General features: G+C 41.9%; 1 protein-coding gene across 3 annotated transcripts in view; it reads left to right on the forward strand.

The window, feature by feature from the left end:
• The window catches only part of FTO (FTO alpha-ketoglutarate dependent dioxygenase), a 376,265-nt gene that overhangs the window by 271,461 nt on the left and 79,404 nt on the right, over positions 1-25,400 (forward strand). Inside the window, exon 9 of one of the 3 annotated variants that reach the window (XM_024747441.1) lies at positions 21,927-25,203. The exons of the other annotated variants lie outside the window; for them this stretch is intronic. Within the exon in view, the coding sequence (XP_024603209.1) occupies positions 21,927-21,954 (28 nt within the window). The 3' untranslated portion in view covers positions 21,955-25,203. Of the gene's footprint in view, positions 1-21,926; positions 25,204-25,400 lie in introns of those variants that run through there. 3 annotated transcript variants of the gene reach the window in all.

Below are 25,400 nucleotides of genomic sequence, written 5' to 3' on the forward strand. Positions count from 1 at the left end.
CTTTGAACTTGTATGTTTTTGATAACTGCTTGGTATGCTTCCTGGAGGGTCACCTGTAGGCTTTTCTTTCCAAATCCTAATCCCTTTGATTGAGTGCCAGGATAGATAACTCTCATTGAACCACTCCAGTCTCATAATTCTTCCTTCATTCGGAGTTGAAAGGGAACAGCTCCAGATTCAATAGGCAAATCCTCAGATTTAGCTAAAGTCATTCAAACACTTTAAAACTAAAACGGTTTTGTTCTAAAATAGGGTTCAGATGGGCTACTGAATGTTTGCACAAGCTAGTTGCTGCTACGCACTGCAGGATGGGGTGGAAAAACACCCTTGTCTCCGCCTGCACCGCCGACCCCCTCCCCGTTTGCTGTCTCCTTGACCGAGGATTCAAAGGAGGACAACTTGGAGAGTTTGAAGTTTCAAAGCGAGTTGACATGATTGTTTTTAAACGTGGGCATGAGAACAAGCTAGACATTGCTTCTTTTCTGTCCTCCCTAAGACCAGGCTAAACATTCCTGCCCTCTCCTCCCAACCCCCTTCAGGAGGAAGGAAAACAACCATGTTCTTTTTATCTTTACAAATGTGCCTGGTGGGGACTAATCTAAACCAGTTCAAGATGCTTTTATTGAAAACTGTTTAGAGGAACGGAAGGTGCTGTAGAATTAGAAAGAAAGTGGCATCTGGGACTCTTTGCCGTCCTGCCCCTGAGCTTGCTGTCTGTCTGTCTGGCCCTGTCTCCAATCTCTCTCTCTCTCTCTCTCTCTCGCTCTCGCTCTCGCTCTCGCTCTCGCTCTCTCGCTCTCTCGCTCTCTCTCTCTCTCTCTCTCTCTCTCTCTCTCTCTCTCTCTCTCTCGGCACTAACCTGGATTTCTGCTGAGATCTCTGTTTCGAGTCTTTTCAGAGATCATGTTTACTCAAAGATGGTCCCTTTCTGCTGAACATCCTGTGTCTGTCCTATTTGGCCAGAGAGTGCTTCTGTTGGGAAAAGCCATCCTCTTTCTCTTTGTACCTAGTGCCCTATTTCAAAAGGAAGCCTGAAAAGTCATTTCCAGGTTCTGTGTGTGATTGGGTCCTGCGTGGCTTATCAGAGTGAATGTTCCCTCCTGGGTGAACAATCCTTCCCCTTCTCTTGGCCACCAGATGAAGAGATGGGCCCATTGTCAGAGTATTGGGGATCTGAGGCAAGACTGGATTTATTCTCAGGTTGCACTTGAGGCAAGACTGGATTTATCCTCCCCTGGCTAGTTTCCCACTTCTAAAATGGGGCTACTTCACTCATCGTTGACACCTAACCTTTGTCAAGAACATGGTATATTAGTAAAGTGAAAGATGTTATGTGATTATGAAAAAGGTCAAGACTGGAATCTACCCCATAAGGGAGGACAAAATGATTCAACAGTGATCCAGACAGCTCCTCATCTGAACCCATTTTACAGTCTCCTCTTGGACTACACATTCCATCCAGCTCCGTACTAGGACTTGACCTTACCTAGCTTGTGAATTTCGACCCATTGATGGTATAAGTTTATTAACAGCCTTGTTCGTTAGATCCTTCTCCTGTTTCTCCTTTTCTGTTTCTCTCCCTGAAAGGTCTTTATGACATTGTAATCATTTGTAATTTTAAAGTGCCTCTAATAATGCCTAAAAACAGCGCTTGATTTTAACGAGTGCTGCTTAACCATAGAAGGGTGGTGTCTGCATCCCTGTCAGTTCTTACGACGATACTTTGGAATGAAAGTAGAAAGTTTATGACACGTTTTATTATATTCCTAAACGTGAAAGAGGATTCTAATTTCAAAATAAGTGGCTGTACTTTTTCATTCTTATTTAGCCTCTGTAGCTGTTTTAATATCCCTTTTATGGTTGACTGGTCAAGGTTTTAAAACAAGTTCTTCGGGGACTCCATGCCCATTAGTCCCTGGCCATAAAACTTGAACTTGACTAAAATAAAACATGATGCCATGGAGCAATTAAGAGGAGAACTTTCAGAGATGACTGTGAATATGAAATGCAGTGATTTATTTTATTAATGGATTTGGGGGGAAACCAGCCCACCTCTTTGAAGCTCAACTCTGTGTATTTGGGGATTTTTATATTTTTAATTTATTTCTTTGTTTCTCTCAGGGCAATAGGGGGTTCCATAGCGGGCTCTTACGGTATAGCAATCCTCCTTTTGTAGCCTCCTACTTCTGAATATGAGCCTTTATTTTTTTACTTTATGTGGAAAATGGGGGTGATGTCACTTAGGAAAGCACTTTTCCCCAAAGTGGTTTTGGGAACCAGAATCCGGTGTGTTATTTTAAAAAGCGATAATGTAGTAAAGCTAGGCTTTGTGCTTTTAAATAATTGCAGGATTTATGGGATCTATCCCTAACCTGTTCAGTTTTATGGAAGGACAAAATACAGGTTTCCATTTCATCAGAGTTTCTTAAAAACCTAGAAACGCAGTTGACAGTTATTTCTCTTACGTGATAATGAAGTCTTTGTTTATTAAACATAGTTTGTAATCTTTTAGGAGTGCTGCAACTTAGCAGCCATATTTAATTTGTGAATGGGATCGGCCTCTCTAACCTTTGAAGGAAAGAGTTACTTTTAATGCTTTAAAACTTTCATTGAGGGCTTTCCTGGTGGCGCAGTGGTTGAGAGTCCGCCTGCCGGTGCAGGGGGCGCGGGTTCGTGCCCCCGTCCGGGAAGATCCCACATGCCACGGAGCGGCTGGGCCCGTGAGCCATGGCCGCTGAGCCTGTGCGTCTGGAGCCTGTGCTCCGCAACGGGAGAGGCCACAGCAGTGACAGGCCCGTGTACCGCAAAACAAAAAACAAAACTTTCATTGACTTTCGTCGCCAACTAAAGGATAAGGTAGGTTCAGGTTGTAAGAAGCCTTCGGTGCCTTCCAGCCTCCTCTCTGTTTCCTCTGCTACTGCCCCCGCCACCCCAGTGGTAGGTCTGCTCCAGAGCATTTACTGTATCCCAGATTTTCCATCTACTGTACTCTTAGGTTTCCACTCCTCTGCTCATGTTTTCTTCTCTCCTTGGAATCCTTCCTTACTTTGTCTCCTCCACCCTCCCCCCACCCCCAGCAAACTGCACTTTTCCTTTGCACCAGTGCAGATGTTTCCTCCTTTAAGAGGCCTTCTGGACTCAGTATTTAGGGCTTCCTCCTAACCCCATGCAACACGTGTCAAATGTATGCGGCTGCCCTGTAGGCATCCTTCCCCTGCCCAGCAAACTGACCACCTCTCTGGTCCATGGCACTTTCTACAGATCTTAATTCTTGCACTTACACTTAGTTAAGCTTATTAGCTATTTGTGTAAACGTTTGTCTTATTCACCTGAAAGTAAGCCACTTGAGGGCCGAGGTGGCCATAACTCTCTCTGTGACCCAAACTGCCACAAGGGAGAGGCACAGTAACTCTCCAATGAATACATGAACTAATGTTTTCTTGCCTGAAGAAATATCAGGAGATGCCTAACCTAAGAACTGGGGTGGACAGAAGCACTTTCTTTCCACCTGTTTTAAAAGTTATTAATCAGTCCACAGGATGCTGCTGAGGAAACCTCGTATTAGAGCTAATGAACATTAAACTCAGATATCATCAGGAGCTGGCCAAGAACCCAGGGGTGGCCAGTGAGAAACCGCGGCCTAGAAACTTGAATCTTTCCGTTTCACGGCCAGATCCCCTGGCAACCGCACCGGTGTTGTCCTGGCAGGCACGCTTTGTTGCCTATCCGACAGCCAATCCCCTATCCCTACCCTGCTTCTTCACCCAGCTAAGAATCGAATTTTGTTCGGCTGGTGGATAGAGGGCCCTTAATTTCAGGGAAGGTCAGCCCCTCTGCCAGCCCCAGGGGTAAATCAGAGTTGGGTTAAGCAAGCCATGGCATTAGATGCTCACTCTCCCAGCCTCCCTTGCAAGCAGGGGACCATGGGACAAGTTCTAACCTATGAGTTGTAAGGCAAAGCCTGCTAAGGCTTCTAGGAAGGGTTTCCTTGCTGGTAAAAAGACAGAGCCTTATCCTCTGCCCTTTCGGAGGCTTCCTGCCTTGGTACCCAGTGAGAGGACATGATGTTGGAGCTTCGACAGCCAGCTTTCAACCATAAGCGGACAAGTATGAGGGCAAAAAGCTATTGCACTGGTGTTGGTGGAACGGATGGTCAGAAAGAGCCCGGATCCATGATGAACAACGTCAAAACCCCACCTCGGGCTTCCCTGGTGGCGCGGTGGTTGGGAGTCCACCTTCCAATGCCGGGGACACGGGTTCAAGCCCTGGTCCGGGAAGATCCGACGTGCAGCGGAGCAACTAGGCCCGTGTGCCACAACTACTGGGCCTGCGCTCTGGAGCCTGTGAGCCACAACTACTGGAGCCCATGCTCTGCAACAAGACAGGCCACCGCAATGAGAGGCCCGTGCACCGCAACTGAGAGTGGCCCCCACTCGCTGCAACTAGAGAGAGCCCATGTGCAGCAATGAAGACCCAGAAATGCAGCCAAAAAAGAAAAAGAACAACAAAAAAAAACCTCCCACCTCCAGGCTTCTTCTTAAATAAATTAGTATCCTGATGGTTGCAGCTTTTGAGAGTTAGTTTTCTGCTCCTTGGAGTAGAGCCCATCCTAGCTTATAAAAATGAGGACAGCATCCTAAGAGGAAAGATAGTAGCTAGATAAAACGTGGAGAAGTCTTGACAACATAGTAGCTGAGAAATTTGGTGGCTTGTACACCTGTACACTTCTATTAAGTGCAGGGAAGACCCACTGAGAAGGCCTGGAATGTTCATCATTCAAGAAGCATGAAAAAGTGATCTCTGATATTCCTGGCACTGGGCAGGAGGTTGAGGATTGAGAAATAAAAGACAGGTTCTATCCTTAAGGAACTTTTGGTGTCTAATAAGGGAGACCGGTGAGTAAGCAGGCAATTAAGAATGTGATCGTTGCTATCTTTTGATAGGGGTGCATTCAGGGAACTTTGGGAAATCAAAGGAGGCCATGGAACCGTGATAGGCTGGGGAGAAGGAAGGGTCAGGAAAGGTTTCCTGGAGGTATTAATATCTGAGTCTTGAAGAAGGAATAGGATTTTGCCAGGCAAAGAATGGTGGGGAAAGGAGAGAAGGGGCACTCAAGACAAAGGGAATGTGTGCTAAGGTGAAAAGCCACTAGAGAAATGCAACATTTGAGAACTGCACATCTTTTACCATATTTGGTCTAGATCTTTCTCATTAAGATTTGGCAAAACTGATAAGAGCTACAAATATTCTATACACTTTTGGTATTTGAAAATATTCTATAATAAATTTTAAGTGAATAAATGGGAGGTGAGAGATGAAAGCATCAAGTATAAAGCATCATTTCCCAATACATGCCCCTCATAACTCTCAATCCTTGGGATGTTAAATGATTTTAAGCAGAATAAAAGAGGGGAGTGGTTTCCATAGTCAAATAAATTTGGGAAACATTGGGTTAAATAAAATTGAATAGTCTTCATTCCTGCAACAATCCCCAAAGCCCTTGATACTCTCGTGTTAATTGTAACTCTCCAAAGGGAGGCTACCACCTGGAGCATTTCCCCAAATGTATTTGACCCTACATACACTCTTTTTTTATATAACCCTCTGCAGAACTGAGGCTTTGGAAAGGGTCAGTGTAGACTATTCCTACAGAAAGCTCGACTGAGAAAGAAAGTATAGTTACAGGGTGACAACTAGCATGGGGTCTGAGTAAAGGGAGACATTTCATAAGATGGGAGAGTCGAGAGCATGTATACATGCCGAGGGCGAAAAGGAGTGGTGAGGGAAGTTATAGACATAGGAGCACGGGCACGTTATTGAGAGGGCAAGCAAGGTAGTACTTGAGGTTATAAGAGGGATGGAATCTTAAAGGACTTCTGCCAGCATCTCTGTTCAAGATGTCAAGATTGTGGTAACATGTTTCCATGTTCTAGGAGCAGATAGGACTGTAGATCAGAGACCACACACACACACACACACACACACACACACACACACACACACACACGCACACCAGAGCCTCCTTACTGAATTTACGTATCAGTTGCAAGACACAGAAAACCCAACTCAAATTGACTTGGGTAGAAAGAGTTTAGTGGTTCACACCATGGAAAAGTGCATGGTAACTAGCTTCAGGCTATAGCTTAATGCAGGGATTAACCATATCATCAGGACCCATCTCTCTGCTCTTTGTTCTTCTTAGTTGGTTGCATTCTTAGCTTCCTCATAGCTCCTGGCAGCTTTGGCCTTTTCTGTTTGCAAGATGGTTGCAGCTCCAGGCTTCACATCTACCATCACACCACTAATCCTATAATAGAAGAAACACTTTTCTTTCTCAGAAGCCCCAGCTCCTTACCGTGCCTCCTTGGTCTGAGTGATTTATGAGTCCTTCCCTGAATCAGTCCCTATAGCCAGGGACTATACAATCAGTCCAGTGTCCAAGCACCCTCACCATCCCCCTCGTGAATGGTGCGAATTCACAAAGGAAAACCAAGGATTCTGTATCTCAAGAGTGGAATACGTTAAAAAGGTAACTCCCTCCCATCTCCATAGAAAGGAAACTAACTCCCAAGACAGAGCCTTTAGATTTTACCCAAGATGATTTTAAATTCTAAATGTTGGCATGTGTAGGATCCCAGATCTGACAGCATGAATTAGATCCCTCCGTTTGGAGCACCCAAGTAAACGAAGGGTGTTGACAGCTGTCATGGGGAATGCTGACTGATCCTTACTGAAGAAGTCCTGCAAGAAATCCTCTTTAGAAAGAAATAAAAAGCAGTTTTTGAGAACCCGGGTAGCTTTCACCAAAGACCAGAACCTGTCAGCCACAGGCAGAAGTCATTAGCAGGATTTATACATGCCCCTATCCAGCACTGAGTCAAAGGGAGGTACGCCATGGGGATTTCTCTCTTCCGGAAACCCACCAGAGGAATGAGGAAGACTTTCCGGGTAAAGTTTCAGAGAACTTAATGCATAAATCCCCTTAACAAACACTGGGATTTGGGTTTGTAACTCATCCCTCCCAGCTTAGGTCCTGTGGAGACAGGCTGTCATGGCTGCCATGGGACCAGCACAACCAAACCGAGGAAGAGAGGGGTAGAATTTATGGCAACAATATGGAAACTGCTGAAAGTGGTGACTTTTTTATAATGTGGCACTGGACGCATTTTTGCTTTCAGGACACTTGGTAGGTAGCCCTTGAGCTGTTGCTAAAGACCCCCTGAAAACAGCTGGTGGCTGGGTGGTAAGTGTTGTCCCCTCTCTGTGATTTACAACTCTGTGACCTTCATTTCTCCTCTGATAGAGACTGTGCCATAAATTGGCCGGATTCTCCAAAACTCTGTGGCAAGTGAGAATGGGAAAGTCTGGATTCTCTCCATGTCTGAATCATAGAAGATATCATTAATTTGCTAAGTTTCTGCCTCACAAGGAAATTTTAAAAACCAACACACAGACATTCCCCCCCCCCGCCTCTGGATTGACAGACATCATTCCTTGAGGTACCTCCGGTTTGGAGAAAAGCAGCCAGAGTTTATATCCAGACAGCGTGCCATGATCTCTCTTTACCTATTTGTTGCATTAGATATAAAGTCAGAACAAATGGTGAATCTCAGAGGAAAAGATCCAGAATGCAGCCTGACAAACAAGAGCAGGAATGATCTCGCGTGATGAGCGCTGTGCTCTATTAGTGCTTTGGCCGTGGATTTGGCCGCCATTCAACAGCCTCCACGGCCAGCTTTCTGCGTGCCTTTTCCTTTCCTCCTCCTGTTTGGTTGCAAACTTATTTTGACTGAGGATTTACTTGTCACCTCATGTTTACATTTCAAGTTATTGCATTAAGAGAAACACGGGAGAAAGCAAACAAGCAAGTATATTCCCACGTCACCGGGCGTAGAAATCATACTCATATTTCAAAGAAAAGGAAGGGGGTTGGGCTGGAGAATGGAGGACAGATATATTTACGGGTGAAAAAAAAACCCTCCTAACTTTTTGGGTACAAGTCAGATCCTGGATTGTGGGTATTTTTCTCAGCTACTGGTGATTCCTGGGACTGCTAACCAGGGGAGATTCTGGTCCAACTGAAGTTGCCATGTAATCCCACAGAATCATGCTACCATTCTGATTTCTCTGACTATTAGTGACTGCAACAACAAAGAGAATAACTCTGCTTTAAGAACTGTTTCCACAGTGTCTCTAGGGGACAGGTTTGCTTTGGTCTATAAATACCCCAAAGGCAAGCTGAGACGATGTAAATTAAAGAAATAGAGCCGGTGACAAGCAACTCTGTGGTTTTATTTGATTTTCCAAAACACATGTCCATCAGCATGTTGTAGACAACACAATATGATTAAAGCACAGCAATAATCACCCATGTATTGCATTTTAATTGGTATAACGTGTGATGTACAGTAAAGTTGGAACCACTAGGTATACTTCTACTTTTGAGCAATTTCTTTGATTCATCAGACTTTCTAACAACATAAAATATGAGTCAGGAAGTCTGCACTCTGAGCTGGGCTCTGCCCCTCTTCAGCCTTGTGACCTTGGATAAGTCACTAAATATGTTTGGATCTTGTTTTCCTCAGCTATAAAATGAGTGGTTTATGCTAGATAAAAATCTAAGTAGTCTTCCACTTTCAAAAAAGTCCAAAACCTTTTCTAGCCTCTGGAATTTTATTACTGAGTTCAGTGATCTTAAGTCTCTTTAGCAATTGAGTCTCTTCCTTTTTAATCGGTGATGATTTTGACTTTTGTCTAAACTTTGGATTTATTTTTTGGAACTGATTTCAGTAATTGCATCATACACATTTTTTAACTAGCTTATATTAAACGAGAGAGCGAAAAAAATGGCAATAACAATATAGTTTTTTCCCTGACATTCCATTCCATAAGCATTTGCCCTGGAATAAATGTGAGATAGAAGTCAGGAATCTGCCTACTTCTCAGAGGGTGAATATTTTCCTATTATGAGTGTTATTCGAACACCTTACAGACGTATTCTTTTGGTGCAATATGGCCCCAAAACATAAAGCAACTGTTTGTTGCCTAATTGAACGTTTGGGTGCTTAACTGAAGAGCCATATGTGTTCCAATGGTGGAGGGAAACCTAGCTGTGTTGGACTTAACTGAAAAATGGTATTGACCTACAAGTGACAGGTAAATATTTGAGTTCAACTTGGAGGGACTTTTGAGTGTAATTTTGAGGCCTCATAATTTTTGCATTCTCAGATGCCTTTAGAATCTGATAGCCCTGCCCTTTGCCCTGCTCCCAAAGCATAAGATAGGACTCATCGATAAAGACCGTTAGATTTCATGCTTTTTCTCTGCTTCCAGTTGGTCTGAGAAATAAGAGTGGAGTAAGGAATGGGAATGCGTGTTAATCCCACCCACTGTACTTTATGGCTTTTAAGGCTACTGAACTAGCCTCCCAAGACTTAATCTTTCTCAGTGTCCCTTGGGAACTTGCCTTTCAGCATGTGGTCACCAGGTTGTGCTCTCAGACAACATGTAAGCCACCAGCTTCGTGCTCAGCCTTCCAACCCTGGTAGAATTTGGCCTCAGAAAGGGCTTCCTTGAGGCCAGATGATTGGTAATATTGTGTTCCACTTCAGGAAAAAGACCACAGATTTCTACTTGAATACACCCTTTTTACCACCCAAAAGCAAACGAATGGAAGAAGACGAGGAGAAGACACCATCAGGAGTACTGTAGTCTTTTTATCTGGTTATGAAGCTGCATGCATTTTTAACCGATTCTAAGCAAAATTATATATTCTACTTTAACCTCTTCATCCTTATATTTCCCTGGTGGCCATTTCATGGAAGGAGCTTTCTACTGCTCTCGATATTTACATTACCCTTTACAATTCCAGAAGCACTTCAGATCTTCAAAGCTCTTAATAAACTGTAACTTTCACAATTATTTTTAAAGCAGTGATACTTTCAAAAATTTGTTGTGATCACTTAAAACCATATGTCATCATAAAGACAAATTATAACAAGTGTCGATGATGAGAGGGAAAAATTACAGCCCTGTGTATTGCTAGTGGGGATATAAAATGGTGTAGCCAGTTTGGAAAACAGTCTAGAAATTCTTAAAATTGTTAAACATAGAATTACCATGTGATCCAGCAATTTCACTCCTAGTTACCCAAGAGAAATAAATACATATATCTATACAAACTTTGCACACAGATGTTCAGAGGAGCGTTATTCATAAAGACCAAAAATGGAAACAACTCAGGTGTCTCTTGAATAACGAGTGGTTAATCAAAATGTGGTATATCTATACAATGGAATATTATTCGGCAATAAAAATATGAAATAATAACACATGCTACGATATGGATGAATTGTGAATTGCTAAGTGAAAGAAGCCAGTTACAAAATACCATCCAGTATGATTCCATTTATATGAAATGTCCAGAATAAGCTAATCTAAGAGACAGAAACTAGTGGTTGTCGGGCTGGAGTGGGCAGAAACAAATATACTAAAAGTCACTGAAATATACTCTTTAAGTGGGTAAACCATATGGAATGTGAATTATATTTCAATAAATATAATTAAGAAATAGGCTCAGAAAATGTTTAATTATCCTTACTTAGCATGTTACATCTTCAGGGAAATGACCCTATTAAAATTTTGCAAGTAAAAGCAGCAGAATTTCCCATGTTGGGTTATTCTTTGGCTATAACTATCTTCCAAACCAAATTGAAATTGATATTTCCTCCTCATTACTATGAGCTGAGCTACTGCATGAAAGTAAAATATAGCTGTCAAGTAATTACAAAACACCCATGTTAGACACCACATACTAATTAATGAATTTGCATCCTTAACCAAAGAGGAGAGAGAACAAAATGGGATGTCATACATGTACATGGGAATTTTCCCATAGGCCAGATGAACACTCTTTTGGTTTTGAGACCAGGCACCAGCTCTAATACGATGAAGCCATGTAGCCTGATGACGTGGAAATTCAGTGGAATGCTTTAGCATTATGGGTTATCTCCAGGCAGAACCAGATTTCTTGTCTTCACATCAAGGTAGATGTAAAAGGGAGGAGAACCTATATTTATATATGTGTGTGTGTGTGTGTGTGTGTGTGTGTGTGTGTGTGTGTGTATGTGTATATATATATATAATATTATATTATTAGTTATATTACTATATTGATAGCTATATAACATAGCTGTTTCCCAAGCACTATGCTAATACAATACATGTAGTACATATTACTTACATATGTACTCATTTAATCCTCATGAGAGTTTTTTGAGGACGACATTATTATCATTTTGTAGATGAGAAAACCTGAAGAGAATAGAAGCTAAGTAACTTGCCATGCTTACCCAGCTAACTCTCACTCATGATTCATGAGGCATTTACCAAGCAACTACTACATACGGGCATTAAAGATACAAAGAAGGATCAAACACAATCCCTGCCATCAAAGAACTTAAAGAACTGTGCTGGAGAAGAATTTAGTTATGTCACTTCAGAGGTAAAGGAACTCAAATTGGGGAGTTTGGGGGCATCTGTCTTAGGACTGTATGGCCAAGATAAATTGATAACATAAATGTACTAATGGGAGGAAGTGTCATGGAGAAAATTTTATTAAATGTGTCTAGGACTCTTGGGAACTACTTGTTCATTATTAAGTTCTTTGATGACACAGACCATTGCTCAAGAATCTCTTCCCAGGGTAGTTTATAAACATCAAATGGTTTCATGATGAGTAGTTCCAGAAAGGGTTAAAGTTAGCTTCTCTGGGACACATAATGGGAGAGTGGCTGAACATGATTTCAAAGGGATTTTTTAGGAGAAAATTCCAATTACAGAGAAGTAATTTCCCTTTCTAGCTTACTAAGCTCTCTTTCAGACTAATGCAGTTTCAAGATTCATATCCCTTCTCCCCTTATTTCAACAGATATTTTGAATATGGAAATCTTATGTCAAAACTTAGCCGAAGCCTTCATCAGGCTTTTGAAAGGCTAAGTAAGAATTCTGTTTCTAGGAATAAAAAGATTCTGATCAGAAAGATTCTTTGCCGGCTAGAGTTCCTTTTTTGGATGGTAGTTCAAGCAGTCTTTAATCATGTTTTTGTTGATTATTTATTAGTTTCCCTGGGAAATCAAAGACTCGGTAACGTAAAATGTATTTTCCTTAAGATATTTTATGAATCAGAATCCCCAGTAAAGAAATAGTGGAAAATACATTTCCTTTGCTAATATGGACTAATTGGGAATTAAAATACCTTCCTCTGGTGAGTGCCCCACATGGAAATGCTAAATGACCCAACTGGCCCAATTGTACCAACCACGGTTTCCGTACACCCAGACAAACACAGTCTGTCTCTGCCACCCAGATGAAACTCTTATGCCACTGCTAGATAAAGAGAGTGTTTTGTCAGTAAATCAAAACTGCAGAGAACTAGAACTAATTTAAGCAAAAGGATAGGCTCCAAGCCCAGCTGTGTGGGTAAACCCACACGGAACCAAATGGGGGAACTAATGAAACCTAATACGTGTGTATTCCAGCCATCAGCCTAGCGGCTATGTAACACAGGCTCGCAGGGTTTGTCACTGTGAGAAGTGTGAAAACTAACTTCCATCTTCAACCGTGTGGGGCCGACAGCCTTTTCAGTTTTGGCCAATACCACGCTTGCTCTTGGGGAGCCACCTTTGGCTAGCTTCCTATTGGAGGTGAGTGGAATTATGAAATATACTTATGCAGATCATCCTCATCAAGTGGAATCAAAGGGCATTTGAAAAAAAAAAAGTCTACCAAAGTTAAACATGAAAGAAATTTGATGCATTTTATGCCGTTGAGGCCAATATAGTTTGGGGAAATAAAAGATGGACATCCATGGGCTTCCCTGGTGGCGCAGTGGTTGAGAGTCTGCCTGCCGATGCAGGGGACACGGGTTTGTGCCCCGGTCCAGGAGGATCCCACATGCCGCAGAGCGGCTAGGCCCGTGAGCCGTGGCCGCACGTAAAAACAATTCAGAGTAATAAAATATGTGTGTGTGACAGAGGCAAGTGGACCATGGTGGTAAAGGGCACGACTCTGGAATCAGATGGTCTGAGTTCAAAGCCCACTCTGCCACTAACTAGGTGTGAGACCTGGAGCGAGTTGTTTACTTGCATCGTCATCTATAAAATGGAGATGATAAGAGTACCCACCTTGTAAGGTTGTTGTCAATTAATAGATATAGAGGTGTTGAGAATGATATCAGGCATGTTGGTTGGTATTATTATAGATCAGAAGTCACAAGCTCGAATGCTTACAATGCCCAGAAGCACCAGCACAGTCATCGCTGGCAACAGAGACATGGCCTAGTGATGTGGAGAAATGGAGAATGGTGGGGACAGTGGCAAACTGTTCTTCAGCTACAGTCACCCCTCTGCTCTGTGCTGGATGTGGCCATATGAGAATGCTCGTCCCGTGTTGCTGTATCTTCTGGTATGTCAGAGGAAGCTGGAAATCTGGATTTTATTGAAAATCTCCCAACTCTTTTCAATGTGGTTGATTTATTTTAAAACCCTCTACAAGCCAAATAAAACACTGTCTGCAAGCTGTGGGCCACCAGCTAATGACCTCTTTGGTCTAATAATGAAACATTTTTTTTTTTTTTTTGTGGTACACGGGCCTCTCACTGTTGTGGCCTCTCCCATTGCGTGAGCACAGGCTCCGGACGCGCAGGCTCAGCGGCCATGGCTCACGGGCGCAGCCGCTCCGCGGCATGTGGGATCTTCCCGGACCGGGGTACGAACCAGTGTCCCCTCCATCGGAAGGCGGACTCTCAACCACTGCGCCACCAGGGAAGCCCTAATGAAACATTTTAATGTAGCTTATGGAAATCCATCTGATGCATTTATTGCCACACCATGAAACAGGTTCATTCTGATTCCGGAACTATCCATCGGGTTCCTATTAAGTGTCAGACCTTGTGCCGGTGCTCAGGCTACAGTAGAGGCCAAGACAGATAATCCGAGGAAGGCACACACTTTACAAGGTTTTTAAATGAAGAGAAAGCAACACCTGGCACTTAATAGATAATAAATGTAGGTTCCCAGCTCCTTCCATTACCTCTGATAGGTCTAGACCTGATCCACTGAGTGTTTGGGAGCTAACCTAGGTTTCTGGGTAATAATCGTGTGATGCGGTTAAAAACCAATGAACCTACCAACACTATCGCAGAAACACTCTACTAAAGCGCTGTTCCTGTTAAGTTTCCTGCTTTTTCTTTGGTTCATCATCCTAACTCTTTTACTTGATAGCGCATCAGTACTTAGGAACTTGGGCTACGATATTTTACAGTTACTTGCACGTTGCTCCACAAATTTTTCTAGTTTCTTCGAGAGCACGAGCTTCCTTCACGCTTCCAAACGGTGTCCCGTGGGACACTAATCCTGTGAGCTAATCCAGTGTCATTTGAGAAATAGGGCATGTTATACATCCCCTCCTCTTTCTTGGAGATTCACAAAGTGCATGAGCAGAGCCCACTTAAGGCTCTGAGGGAAAACTGCAATTTAGGAAACTACTTGATAAGCATTGTCTCAATGACTGTTTCCCAAATGTATTTGACCAAGGAACCCCTCCTCCTTTTCCCCCCAGTTAATGCATCTGAATATGCCTGGTTACTGATACTGTCCGACCCATTGGGGGAAAAGCTGGATTGCCAATTATAGTTCCTGTTCGAACTGTAGTTTCCTCCAATTTCTTCCCCATGCCAGCATCCACAGATAAAGGTATCTCCAAAGGCTCAGACTTTATTTTCAATCTGAGTGTGGCAGTGGCCATCTTGTCGCTGCCTAGCAATTGAATTGTAAATTCCTTGAGGATAGAGCCTGTCATCCTTGTCCTTTCCCCAGCACCAAGCACAGGGTCCTTCCACAGTGGGTGTTTAGTAAACGCACATTGAATGCTGTGAGACTCCTTTTGTCACTATGGTGTTTTAACCAACCAGTGAATGGCCCCAGCAAAAAAAAAAAAGAAAAAAGAAAGCAATATATATCGCAAGAGATGTTAACAATAAATGAATTCCAGTAAAGAGTAGGTGGGCGTTTGGGGGTCCTATTCTTTAACTTTTCTGCACATTTAAAATGATTTCCAAAATTTAAAATTCCTTTCCATTCAAAAACTGTGTTCTTAAATGGTGTAAATTATACCTTGATTAAAAACAAACAAACAAACGGATTGCAAGGTTTGGCAAAGCTGAGAGGAGCAAGAAAGGAAAATGAAGGACGCCCATAAACAGATCAAGAGAAGGGGATGGAAATGTACTGGGGAGAAGAACAAGTGAGCAATCAAATCAGCAGGTTGGGGTTTTTCCAAAGATCTGTGCCTGATACTGGTTTCAGGATAGGATCTCCCAAGAGCCCAGTTCCCAGGCTGCATTCCACCTCGGGTCAGCCCAGGCCTCCCAACAAGCCTTGCGCTAGTGGTATCTGCCAGTACATTCTGTCTTCGCAAGCTGTTGAGTCCTCCACTGTCGCCCTGTCCCCAGCGCCCCTCTCCCCACCCCACCACATACACATCTGGCCTTTCTGCCGTGAGGCCAGCCCAGTAATCTCCTCCACCATCATGCAGCTTCTTCCGTGACTCACCCACCCAGGCACACTGCTCAGTGCTTCATGTCAAGCCTCAACCTGACCCTTCTTTGGATAAAGAGGAGTTAGTGTCAGAGGGCTGACGTTGAGGGCTCAGCTGTACAATGACATTTCCCACCCTCATCAGCCATGGAGGAACCAGAGTTTATTTTTGACCGTCCGTGTGAGCTTTGCGCAGACCCTAACAGCCAGGGGAACACTGAGCTATTGTCCCCATTTCTCTGAGCCTCAGTGGCTCTAATATGTCTCTTTGGTTGTGGGTAGAGTGCTCATTCTTCGGCTTTAATACAATTCCTTCCCTCCCAGCTCTTCACATTTGTAAATCTTCGGTAACACGTACGTGGGAAATCAATATGACATGCCCCAACCCAGTTTGCAGTGGTCAAAGGAAGACCATCCAGGCCTTTAAAATCAGTCTTGTTGACACTCATATTTTTACATCCAGTCCCACTTCCTCACCTCCTGTGTTTTATGAACGCGAGTGATTTAGGACAATGAGAGTCACAGGATTTTAAATAACTTAACTCCTAGGTGTGTTTGGTATGGAAACAAAGATAACCCTGTTCAAGAGTGAATCTGTGCCTCTGGGTGAATGGCCAGGTGTTCTTTTAACTGAACTGTGAGACTAATTTCTTCCTGGCCTCTGGAAACCAGCTGAAGCAGTGGGCCAGCTGGTATATCTTCAATCTTGCATACCAACATCTTTCCCTGATTCACAGATTTCCTTTATCCCCAGCACTTCCTCTGGTATGTGCATCCCTGACAGTAAGCGATATCTCTTATTGAATTGGGGCATTTTTAAGACGTGCGTCTTTTGGAGGGCGGAGCGGGGAAGGAAGGAGGGTGGATGGTTACGATAGAATATTTCCAGAAGGAAGGAGGGTGGATGGTTACGATAGAATATTTCCAGAGGGAACCTCCCTTTAGTCTCGCTCACCTCTGACTCTTGTACATCAGATGATCTCCACACTCATAAGGGGGTGACACTGAAGTCATTGAGGATAACATTTATGCATATGACTCTTTCTAATATTTCAGTGATCTCAGAGAAAACAAACGTAACTTACATCCAGTTGTTGTAATATCCATGACTAGGAGTATAAAACAATAAGAAAGCTATGGAGATTGTTATCTAAAGAAGTTCCTTTTGGAAATTTTCTGAGAACTTTCAGTTGCAAAGCACAGCTTTTTTTTCTTTTCTTTTTTTTTTTGTATCTGACTTTCTTTTTTAATATTTATTTTACATCGGAGTTTAGTTGATTAACAACGTTGTGTTAGTTTCGGGTGTACAGCAACGTGATTCAGTTAGACACATATATGTATCTATTCTTTTTCAGATTCTTTTCCCATTTAGGTTATTACAGAACACTGAGCAGTGTCCCCTGTGCTATACAGTAGGTCCTTGTTGGCTATCTGTTTTAAATATAACAGCATGTACGTGGCAATCCCAAACTCCCCATCTATCCCTCCCCCCACCCATCCCCCCGGGAACCATAAGTTCATTCTCTTAAGTGTGTCAACTGACTCACTTTCAGTGATTTGAGATTTGCAGAGGCCCGGAGATTTACTTGGTGAGTCACAGGACAACTCTTGATATTAGGAAGCAGAAGTCTGTACCTGACAGTCTGGTGGTTCTCAGAATACTAGATCATATCCATAATTTATTTTTCCCAAATAGCTGTGACGTATAAGACTCTCCATACACTAGCAAGGCTATTTGAAGATCACGGGTAAGTGATAGAGGACCAGTGGTGGCTTGAAGCACGTCCACTTTGGCAGTGTGCACCTGTGGACACTTCTAGTATAATCTGTATCCTATCTTACAAAAATTCGAAAGTTAATGCAGTTTTCTTTGCTAGTGATAGATGGGCTTTGGTTTTCAAGAGCCTGCAGTGCTTCGGTTGAAGGTCTCTCTATTTTAGAGAGGAAATTTACCGGAGCCCCCAGTGCGAGCTGCACGAGGGGGCAAACTGGGGAACCTCCTTTAGTCCGGTGTGTGTGAGAATTTTGGTCCACCGAACTGAGTCATCACTCCCATGGCTCAGCTGGAGAATGCCATTCTCATGTCATTGGCACGAGTCTAGCTTGCCTGAATTGTGTGCTGTCAGATGTGCATGGGATGGGTTTTCAGGCATTTTTAAATGGAGAGAGATGTCCTGGATATTTCAGCTGCCCTTGGATATTTCAGAAGCCCTTGAACTGGATGTTGTCAGCTATGTCCATATTACAGAAACAATGATGTTTCACGTAGAGTATTGTAGCAACGTTCTCTCCTAAGAAGGTGCATCCCCTTTTCTGTTTACACGCAGAGTTGTGTGTTACAGCAGGTCTTTGCACTTGGTGACAATTGTAATTTTTGAAGTAGCACCTTATAAAGCAACAGAGACTTGTTTTCAAGAGGGAATTTCCTGTGGCTAAGAACTAAAAATAAAATAATAAAGCAGTGTCCAAAGCAGAAGGGGCTGGGACCAGAGCAGAAAGTTTGAACCAGCTTTTAACAAAAGATTTAAAAATTTTAAGACTTTGGAAAAATTCAACTTAAAAGATAATGTGAATAACGATAGCAAACATATTTCTTGATTGTCGTATGCCAAATCCCATGCCACATGCTTATGTACATTTTTAAATTTCATTTTCACAGCACTCTATGAAGCAGATGCTTTGTTATCCCCATTTGCCAGATGAGAAAGCTGAGGCTTCACCGATTGACTTAGGGCCAGACAGCCTCCAGCAAGTGGGGAAAACAGACTTCCAACTCACGTGGTCAGCCTCAGAGTGGTTGCTCTGGGCCATTTTTCTATCTTACCTCATATATCATTTCTTCCTACCGCAGAGGTCACAAACTACGAGCCAGGAGGCCAAGTCTAGCCTCAGGTAACAATAGTAGACACGGAGCAATTACTATGTATCAGGATTATTTTATACACCTTCCTTTGTTCCTTCATTTCATCCTCAAAACAACTCCACGAAGTGGTGGCAATTACTATCCCCATTTAAATGTAAGGAAAAGTGACTTTCATATTAAGTAATGTGTCCCACATGTTAGCACAGCTAACATCCAACTCCAGGCAGTCTGGTCCCAGAATCCATTCCCTTAACCATTATGTTAAAAAACGCAGTTGTTTGCTAACATTTTTTTAATAAAAATTTTTTTAATTGAATTATAGTTGATATACAATGTTGTGGCAGTTTCAGGTATACAGCAAAGTCATTCAGTTATACATATATATATTTTTTTCTTTTCCCTTATAGGTTATTACAGAATATTGAATATAGTTCCCTGTGCTATACAGTAGGTCCTTGTTGGTTATCTATTTTACATATAGTAGTGTGTATATGTTAATCCCAAACTCCTAATTTATCCATCTTCCCCTTCCCTTTTGGTAACCATAAGTTTGTTTTCTATGTCTGTGGGTCTATTTCTGTTTTGTTTATAAGTTCATTTGTATCATTTTTTTACATTCCAAATATAAGGAGTATCATGATATTTGTCTTTTTCTTTCTGACTTACTTAGTAGGATAATCTCTAGGTCTATCCATGTTGCTGCAAATGGCATTACTTCATTCTTTTTTATGGCTGAGTAATATTCCACTGTATAAGTATACCACATCTTCTTTATCCGTTCATCTGTCGATGGACATTTAAGTTGCTTCCATGTCTTGTCTATTGTAAATAGTGCTGCAGTGAACATTGGGGTGCATGTATCTTTTCAAATTACAGTTTTCTTTAGATATATGCCCAGGAGTGGGATTGCTGGATCGTATGGTAACGCTGTTTTTAGTGTTTTAAGGAACCTTCACACTGTTTTCCATAGTGTCTGCACCATTTTACATTCCCACCAACAGTGCAAGAGAGTTCCTTTTTCTCCACACCCTCTCCAGCATTTATTATTGTAGACTTTTTGGTGATTGTTCACCAACATTTTAAAACCTGGATATTTCATACAAGTCTGACTGCTCTTGAAAAAAAACAACAGAAGATTGGACGATACTGGTCCCCTTCCACCTGGCGACAATCACTTGGCAGCAGTGGGTAGCTGCCCGTTTTACAGGGGATATGTCTTGCCTGGTTGCTGCGACCCCTCACTTTTGCTGTGTTTACTCTTTGGTTGCCCACCTGGGCTTTGGGGGCATTTTATTTTGCATTCCCAATCTACAGTCTCCCTAGTACTGGAGGTGCCTCTGCAGCAACCTGAATGTCTTGTATTGTAGCACAGGGTGTTCTGTGCATTTCTCCCAAATAACAACAAATTCCTCCGCTCTGCCTTCCTCCCTGTCCTCTTCCCCCAGTTCCTGCAGGGCTAGTGTTTGTGCTCAATCAGGTGGGGAACATGTGAGGTTTATAACGTTTTCTCTCTCCCTGGTCCATGGCACGCTGGTGGTGCCTGGTTGGCAATAACCGAGGTGATAACAGCATCACCAGGCTTTGGCACGAAGCTTGGTAGGCTGTTGTATGACACAGAGATACCCAGCCTCTGTACATGTCAGAGCAAAATACAACGCTAACATCCAAAAATGAAGAGAAAGATTTTGGCAGGTACATGCCTCCTTCTAAAACTAGAGATTTAAATATTTTAAAAGGGCTTTTCCAAGAACTCAGTCTCGATTATTTGTTTCATGTTGGGCCCGAGCAATGCATTATTGGTAAGATAATGAGTGGCATTCACCCAAGAGTAATCCTTTCAGGGATTTTGATGATGCAGTAAATCATGAGTGTAAAGCCTGAGTGGCTTATGCCATTAAAACCTCAAGATAGAATTAGACTTGTAATCACCACTTGCCCGTGTTTTGTCATTTATGATAATTATGGTAGTAATAATCCGTGTATTGTTGAGAAGTAGCAGTCAGAAGCATCCATCAATTTTTTATCGACACCAAATCAAGTTGATACTTCATCTTTGCTGCAAAAATGTAGATTGCACCAATTAGTCTAAAGAAATTGGGCAGTCATTAGCAATGAAGTCAGCAGTTAATCTACAGGACATTTCTGGTCCCTCTGATGCCAACAATCCCTCTAAATTACGTGGAATATCGTGCGCCTCTTTGGGAGTCTGTCGATAGTGCTGTTGTTAGCTTAGAACTAGAAGAAGCATCTGTGTCCCTGCTTTTATTTTTTAATTTTTTTTAATGCCCTAATACCTCGCAGTCCCCACCTTGTACCCCTCTGTGCTTCTGAGCAAATTTATTCTGAAGCAGAACCCTCGAATCAAAGCAGTTGGCATTTCCTTCCTCTTATTTAGAAATAGGAATTTTCCCCAATGGGCTTCTTTCAGTGATGGTGTGTTGTTAGCTCACCATCCCATACTTGTTAACTATTATTATTCACCTTACCCAAATCATGGAATAATCATCTCTTTAAAAAAAAAAAAAAAAAAAAGGAAAGAAAGAGAAAGAAAAGTCAGAATTTAGAGGAAAAAAATCCAACTAGTTGTGAAGAAATCCTGGTGCTAATGAGCCTTCCGCATCAGCCTCAAGCCTTGTCCCCAGGCTAACCCAGTCTCCCACTCCAGACATTTTCAATCAGCAGAGCCCACAAATTGTACTAAGCAGCTGAATAATGCAGGGTGGAAATTTCAAATATATATATTTTTTCTATTTAGGAAATTTGGAAACAAAAGAACAGGCAAAAAATAACTCACCCATAATCTCCCACCATGACACCACTCTGTAACCATTTTTTTCTGACACACATGTTGAGCTCTTAAACCTACACGCATGTTGAGCATTGTTGTTTTACTGTTATTATCGTCTCTTTTTTTCACTTGTCATAATTATTTTTCACTTTACTAACAGTTTTCATCATCATTTTTAATGGAGGCATAATACCCTGTCAAATATAGAGTATATATGTCTCCATGTTTTGGATTATTTCCCTGAGATAAATTGCCCAAAGTGAAATACTGGATCAAAATTTATAAGCTTCTTTATAACTCTTGATACATATTGACAAACTGGCTCTCCAAGAGGATTATACCAATTTAAAAAACCCCACCAGTAATGTATGCAGATACCAATTTAGTTTTCATGAATGAGATTTAAATTCAGATGTGTTGTTATGCTTGTAGCTAAACTAAGAATATAAATGCTAGCCTTCCATAATGGTCAAATGGGTACAGTATCAAATTGTGCTCTGACTCAAGTTGGCTGAAACAAGGGTGATTATTATCTCACATTACAGGAAGTTCAGAAGTAGGACAGCTGTAGGTTGATATGATCATAGGCCCAATGATGTCACTGAACGCCTTCTTCTAAGTTCTGCCACTGGAACCTTTACCCTTATGCTGGTTTCCTTTGTGTTTCAAATGGCTGCAGCTGCTCCAGGCATCACATCCAGATGTAGAGGCAACAGCAATGGAAAGACATCAACCCTTCTAGTGTCTCCTTCTCCAGAGTGCGAAAATGCTTCGAAGGAACTCCCAATTGACCTTCCCTCTGGTCTCATAGTCCAGATCTTGGTCACATGTCTCCTCCTAAACCAAAGACTGGCAAGGGAAGTGGAAACACCGTGATTGGCTTATTAACTGAGACTTCCTCCTGGCATTGGAGTCCATTTGCTCTGAATGTTGAATAAAATAGAAGTTCTGTTAGCAAGGAGCAAGAAGGAAATGGTTGCTGAGGAGGCAACCAACAGTACCTCCCACAGATGCCATGCTTTTCTTTTTTCAGTCTCTGGCACGCTCTCAGAACCATTTGAAATTCTTTAGTAACAGTTCACGTATTTAATGGATATATGCAAAATTTATGCAGGTACTGGGCTTTGCCCCGTACTGGGCAGTACTTGTAAAGTCCTCGTGTACGGTGATGTGTTTCCTTTACATTCTCCTAAAAACCGACGTCAGTGCTGAGCCCCTAAGACAGAAACCGGGAACTCCTCTATTTTTATATGCCTTTGGGGCCGAGGTCTCCTATGGGGAAGAGGTAGAAATTGGAGAACTTTCTGTTTGGTAGAGATTTGACATCTAGTAACGCCATAGTCAGGGTTTCTGCTGACACTGAAGGTTTACAGCCTGATGAAACAAACCTTGCCGTCCAGGGTGAATCTCTCAGGCTCTGTGCATCTGATTCCACTGCATAGCCCGGCATGGTGAACGCTTCACTCCTCATTAGCACCTCCAGGGAGAGACCAGCGTAGAAGAGGGGGATTGAGGAGTTCAGCTCAGTCACATACTTCTTGTTTTATCTCCTTGCAGAAAATGACTGAAATTCCTGCCTCAAAGAGTATTTTGAAAAGAATCTAGTTTATTTCTACACCTATTTCCCCACTAATGGTACAGATTATTTAGGAACATTATATTTTAGTGTAAAATAAATAAGAAAAAAAAATGTTTAAGCAACAACAGAAAAAACAAACAAAAAAACCATGTTCCTGGGTTGAAGAAACCAGCCTAGATGCTGTATGTCTCAGAAAATGTACTATTTTGCATTTCATATAGACAGTTGGTCATATGGTACAGATGTTGTCTCTATATTAGTGCCTGACTTGCAAATACTGTTTGGCCTCAGGGATATCAAGGTGATCCTGGATCAAAGCTCCCTATTCCTTCACCCAGGTAGATGAGGGCCCCAGGGTTACCCATTTCCTACCACACCGTGATGGAGTCATTGCTTCAGTTGTTTTTCTGAGTGGGGATCAAAAAAAAAAAGAAAAAGAAAAGGAAAAGAAACCCCACCTACTATTCTTGTGTGCTTTTTGTTTTACAGTTTCATAAGGATTTTTACAACATAATTACATGTTCTAACTATGAGATTACATACATTTCCACCACTTACATAATCAGGTGTAATTATACCAACTGCTTGGACAGACAGTGATAAAGTACTTGAAGCAAAAATGACGCAACGAAATGCTATTTCAAAAAGGCTTTGGGAGCGTATGCTCCACAGTCCCCCAGAAGAGGTGGATCAAGATGAATGTAATAGCCTTCAAGTAGCTATTAGCGTTTTTATAGGTTATGACACCAAGAATGATGTGTATCATTTGGTAACCGTCCTAGAGCTACCTGTGCAGAAACTGGTCGAGTTCTGGTTTAGTCTCCTTCTCTCCCTCCTGCCCTTGGTACTTCCTTCCCCTCTTCCCTTTCTCCTGTTCTCTCCTCCTCCCTTCCCCTTCCCTTCATTTAGGGGCCAGGAAAAGGGTTTGAAACTGTAGGCTAATGGAGAGAGATGGCATAGATTCCTGGGACTTCGTCTCTCACTAAAGTGATCCTTGGATGAAAATGTTTGAAGGCAGCTGGCTTAGAAGGGAGAATATGGTCCTTAAAATTTTCTGACTTACTCCCCAGAAGGTAGACTGGATATAAAGTCTAGGTCCATTGGGTTTCACAGCCTTGTTTGTTTTTTTTTTAGCGTGGTGTCATTGTTGTATAGGAGACAAAAAGGCAGAGAGAGGTTGGCAAACAGATTACAACGTATGTAAAATTAGGAGCCTTGGAAATGAAGAATAACAGACAATCCGTTAGAAACAGCATGCTAGTTTATTATAATTGTTTTTTCCATCGCTGATAACAAAATATATTGAAAGGGTAATTTTTTCCCCAAGTCAACTCCTTTCCCTCAGATGCTTTTTTCAAGAAAAAATTTTAAGCAAAAGGTTTTTAAAATAGATTTTATAGTTTAAATAGATTTAAAGTTTTCTTGGGGAGAAGGGAGGGCTCTTGTTACATGATTAGGGTTTCTCCAGAACCTTTCCATCATTCACCTACTGAATTTTTCTTTATTAAAAAATAAAATAAAAACAAATCACCTGTCCTAAGTTTATAGTTCAGAACAGTTTTGGGGGACTAGTTCATCACATTCTCCTAAGGACAGTATCTCTTAGGTGTGCTGCCCGTCGTCCATATGGAGCAAATTAGAGAGTGAAAGAAAGGAGTTGCCACTGTTTCTGATTGGTTACGGTAGTATTGGAAAAAAAAAAAATTTGACTTGCCCCTCTCTGGAGAAGAAAGATGGATAAAACGTTCTTTGAACACACTAGGCTTTTTTCTTTTTTTTTTTTTTTTTTTCCAGTGTCGGTACAGAAGGGTTGCATTTATATTTGGCTTTCCAGACCTGTCTCTTGACCTTCTAATTACTTTATTTGAAACAGCACTGAGGGTATAATAAACCTGGAGGTTGCCTCTCCTTTGCTTTATCATAAATTAAAGCTGCCGGTTGGTTGAGGTGAAAGTAGAGGCAGAATGTTCATTACCGCTCAAGTGACGGCTTGTCAATAGCAGTGCTTTTTAGTTTGTTCTAGTCAGCACTTGCTGTGCATTTTGTTGGACCGCTGGGAAATAAATACAACAAGATTATACATTTGGAATACCACAAGAGTTCATGAAGAAAAAAAACACACAAGTGATAAATTATACACTCCGTAGAAAGTGACATGCTATCTTGTGCTATTAACAACCACAGATAATTGCAACGAATTGTAATTGCACTTTGCAACTTACAGTACAGTGTGTCCAACATCAATCTTAATAGTGAACAAAGCAATTTATATTAAAACTTAATTCACTTGGTAACTTTTGGCTGTATACACGGGAGCTAACAGATGTAGCTTTTCAGAAAGTTCAAAGGCATTTGAAACGTGGCAAGAAATGCTAATGCAGTAAGCCTTGGAGAAATATTGCATTACTCCTTGTAATGAAAACAAATGTATGTCATTATCTCCCAGTTTGTGTTTATTTAATAAAATATGCAGTTTGCCCATTGGTGAATTCAGTGTTTCTGAATGGGTATAGAATGATGTTCTATTTGGAGTCAGAGGCCAAATAGGACTAGCAATTATGTGTCTAGTATAAA

Source organism: Neophocaena asiaeorientalis, unplaced genomic scaffold (genome assembly GCF_003031525.2).
Source record: "Neophocaena asiaeorientalis asiaeorientalis breed wild unplaced genomic scaffold, Neophocaena_asiaeorientalis_V1.1 scaffold438, whole genome shotgun sequence".
In the NCBI taxonomy this organism is placed as follows: domain Eukaryota; kingdom Metazoa; phylum Chordata; class Mammalia; order Artiodactyla; family Phocoenidae; genus Neophocaena; species Neophocaena asiaeorientalis.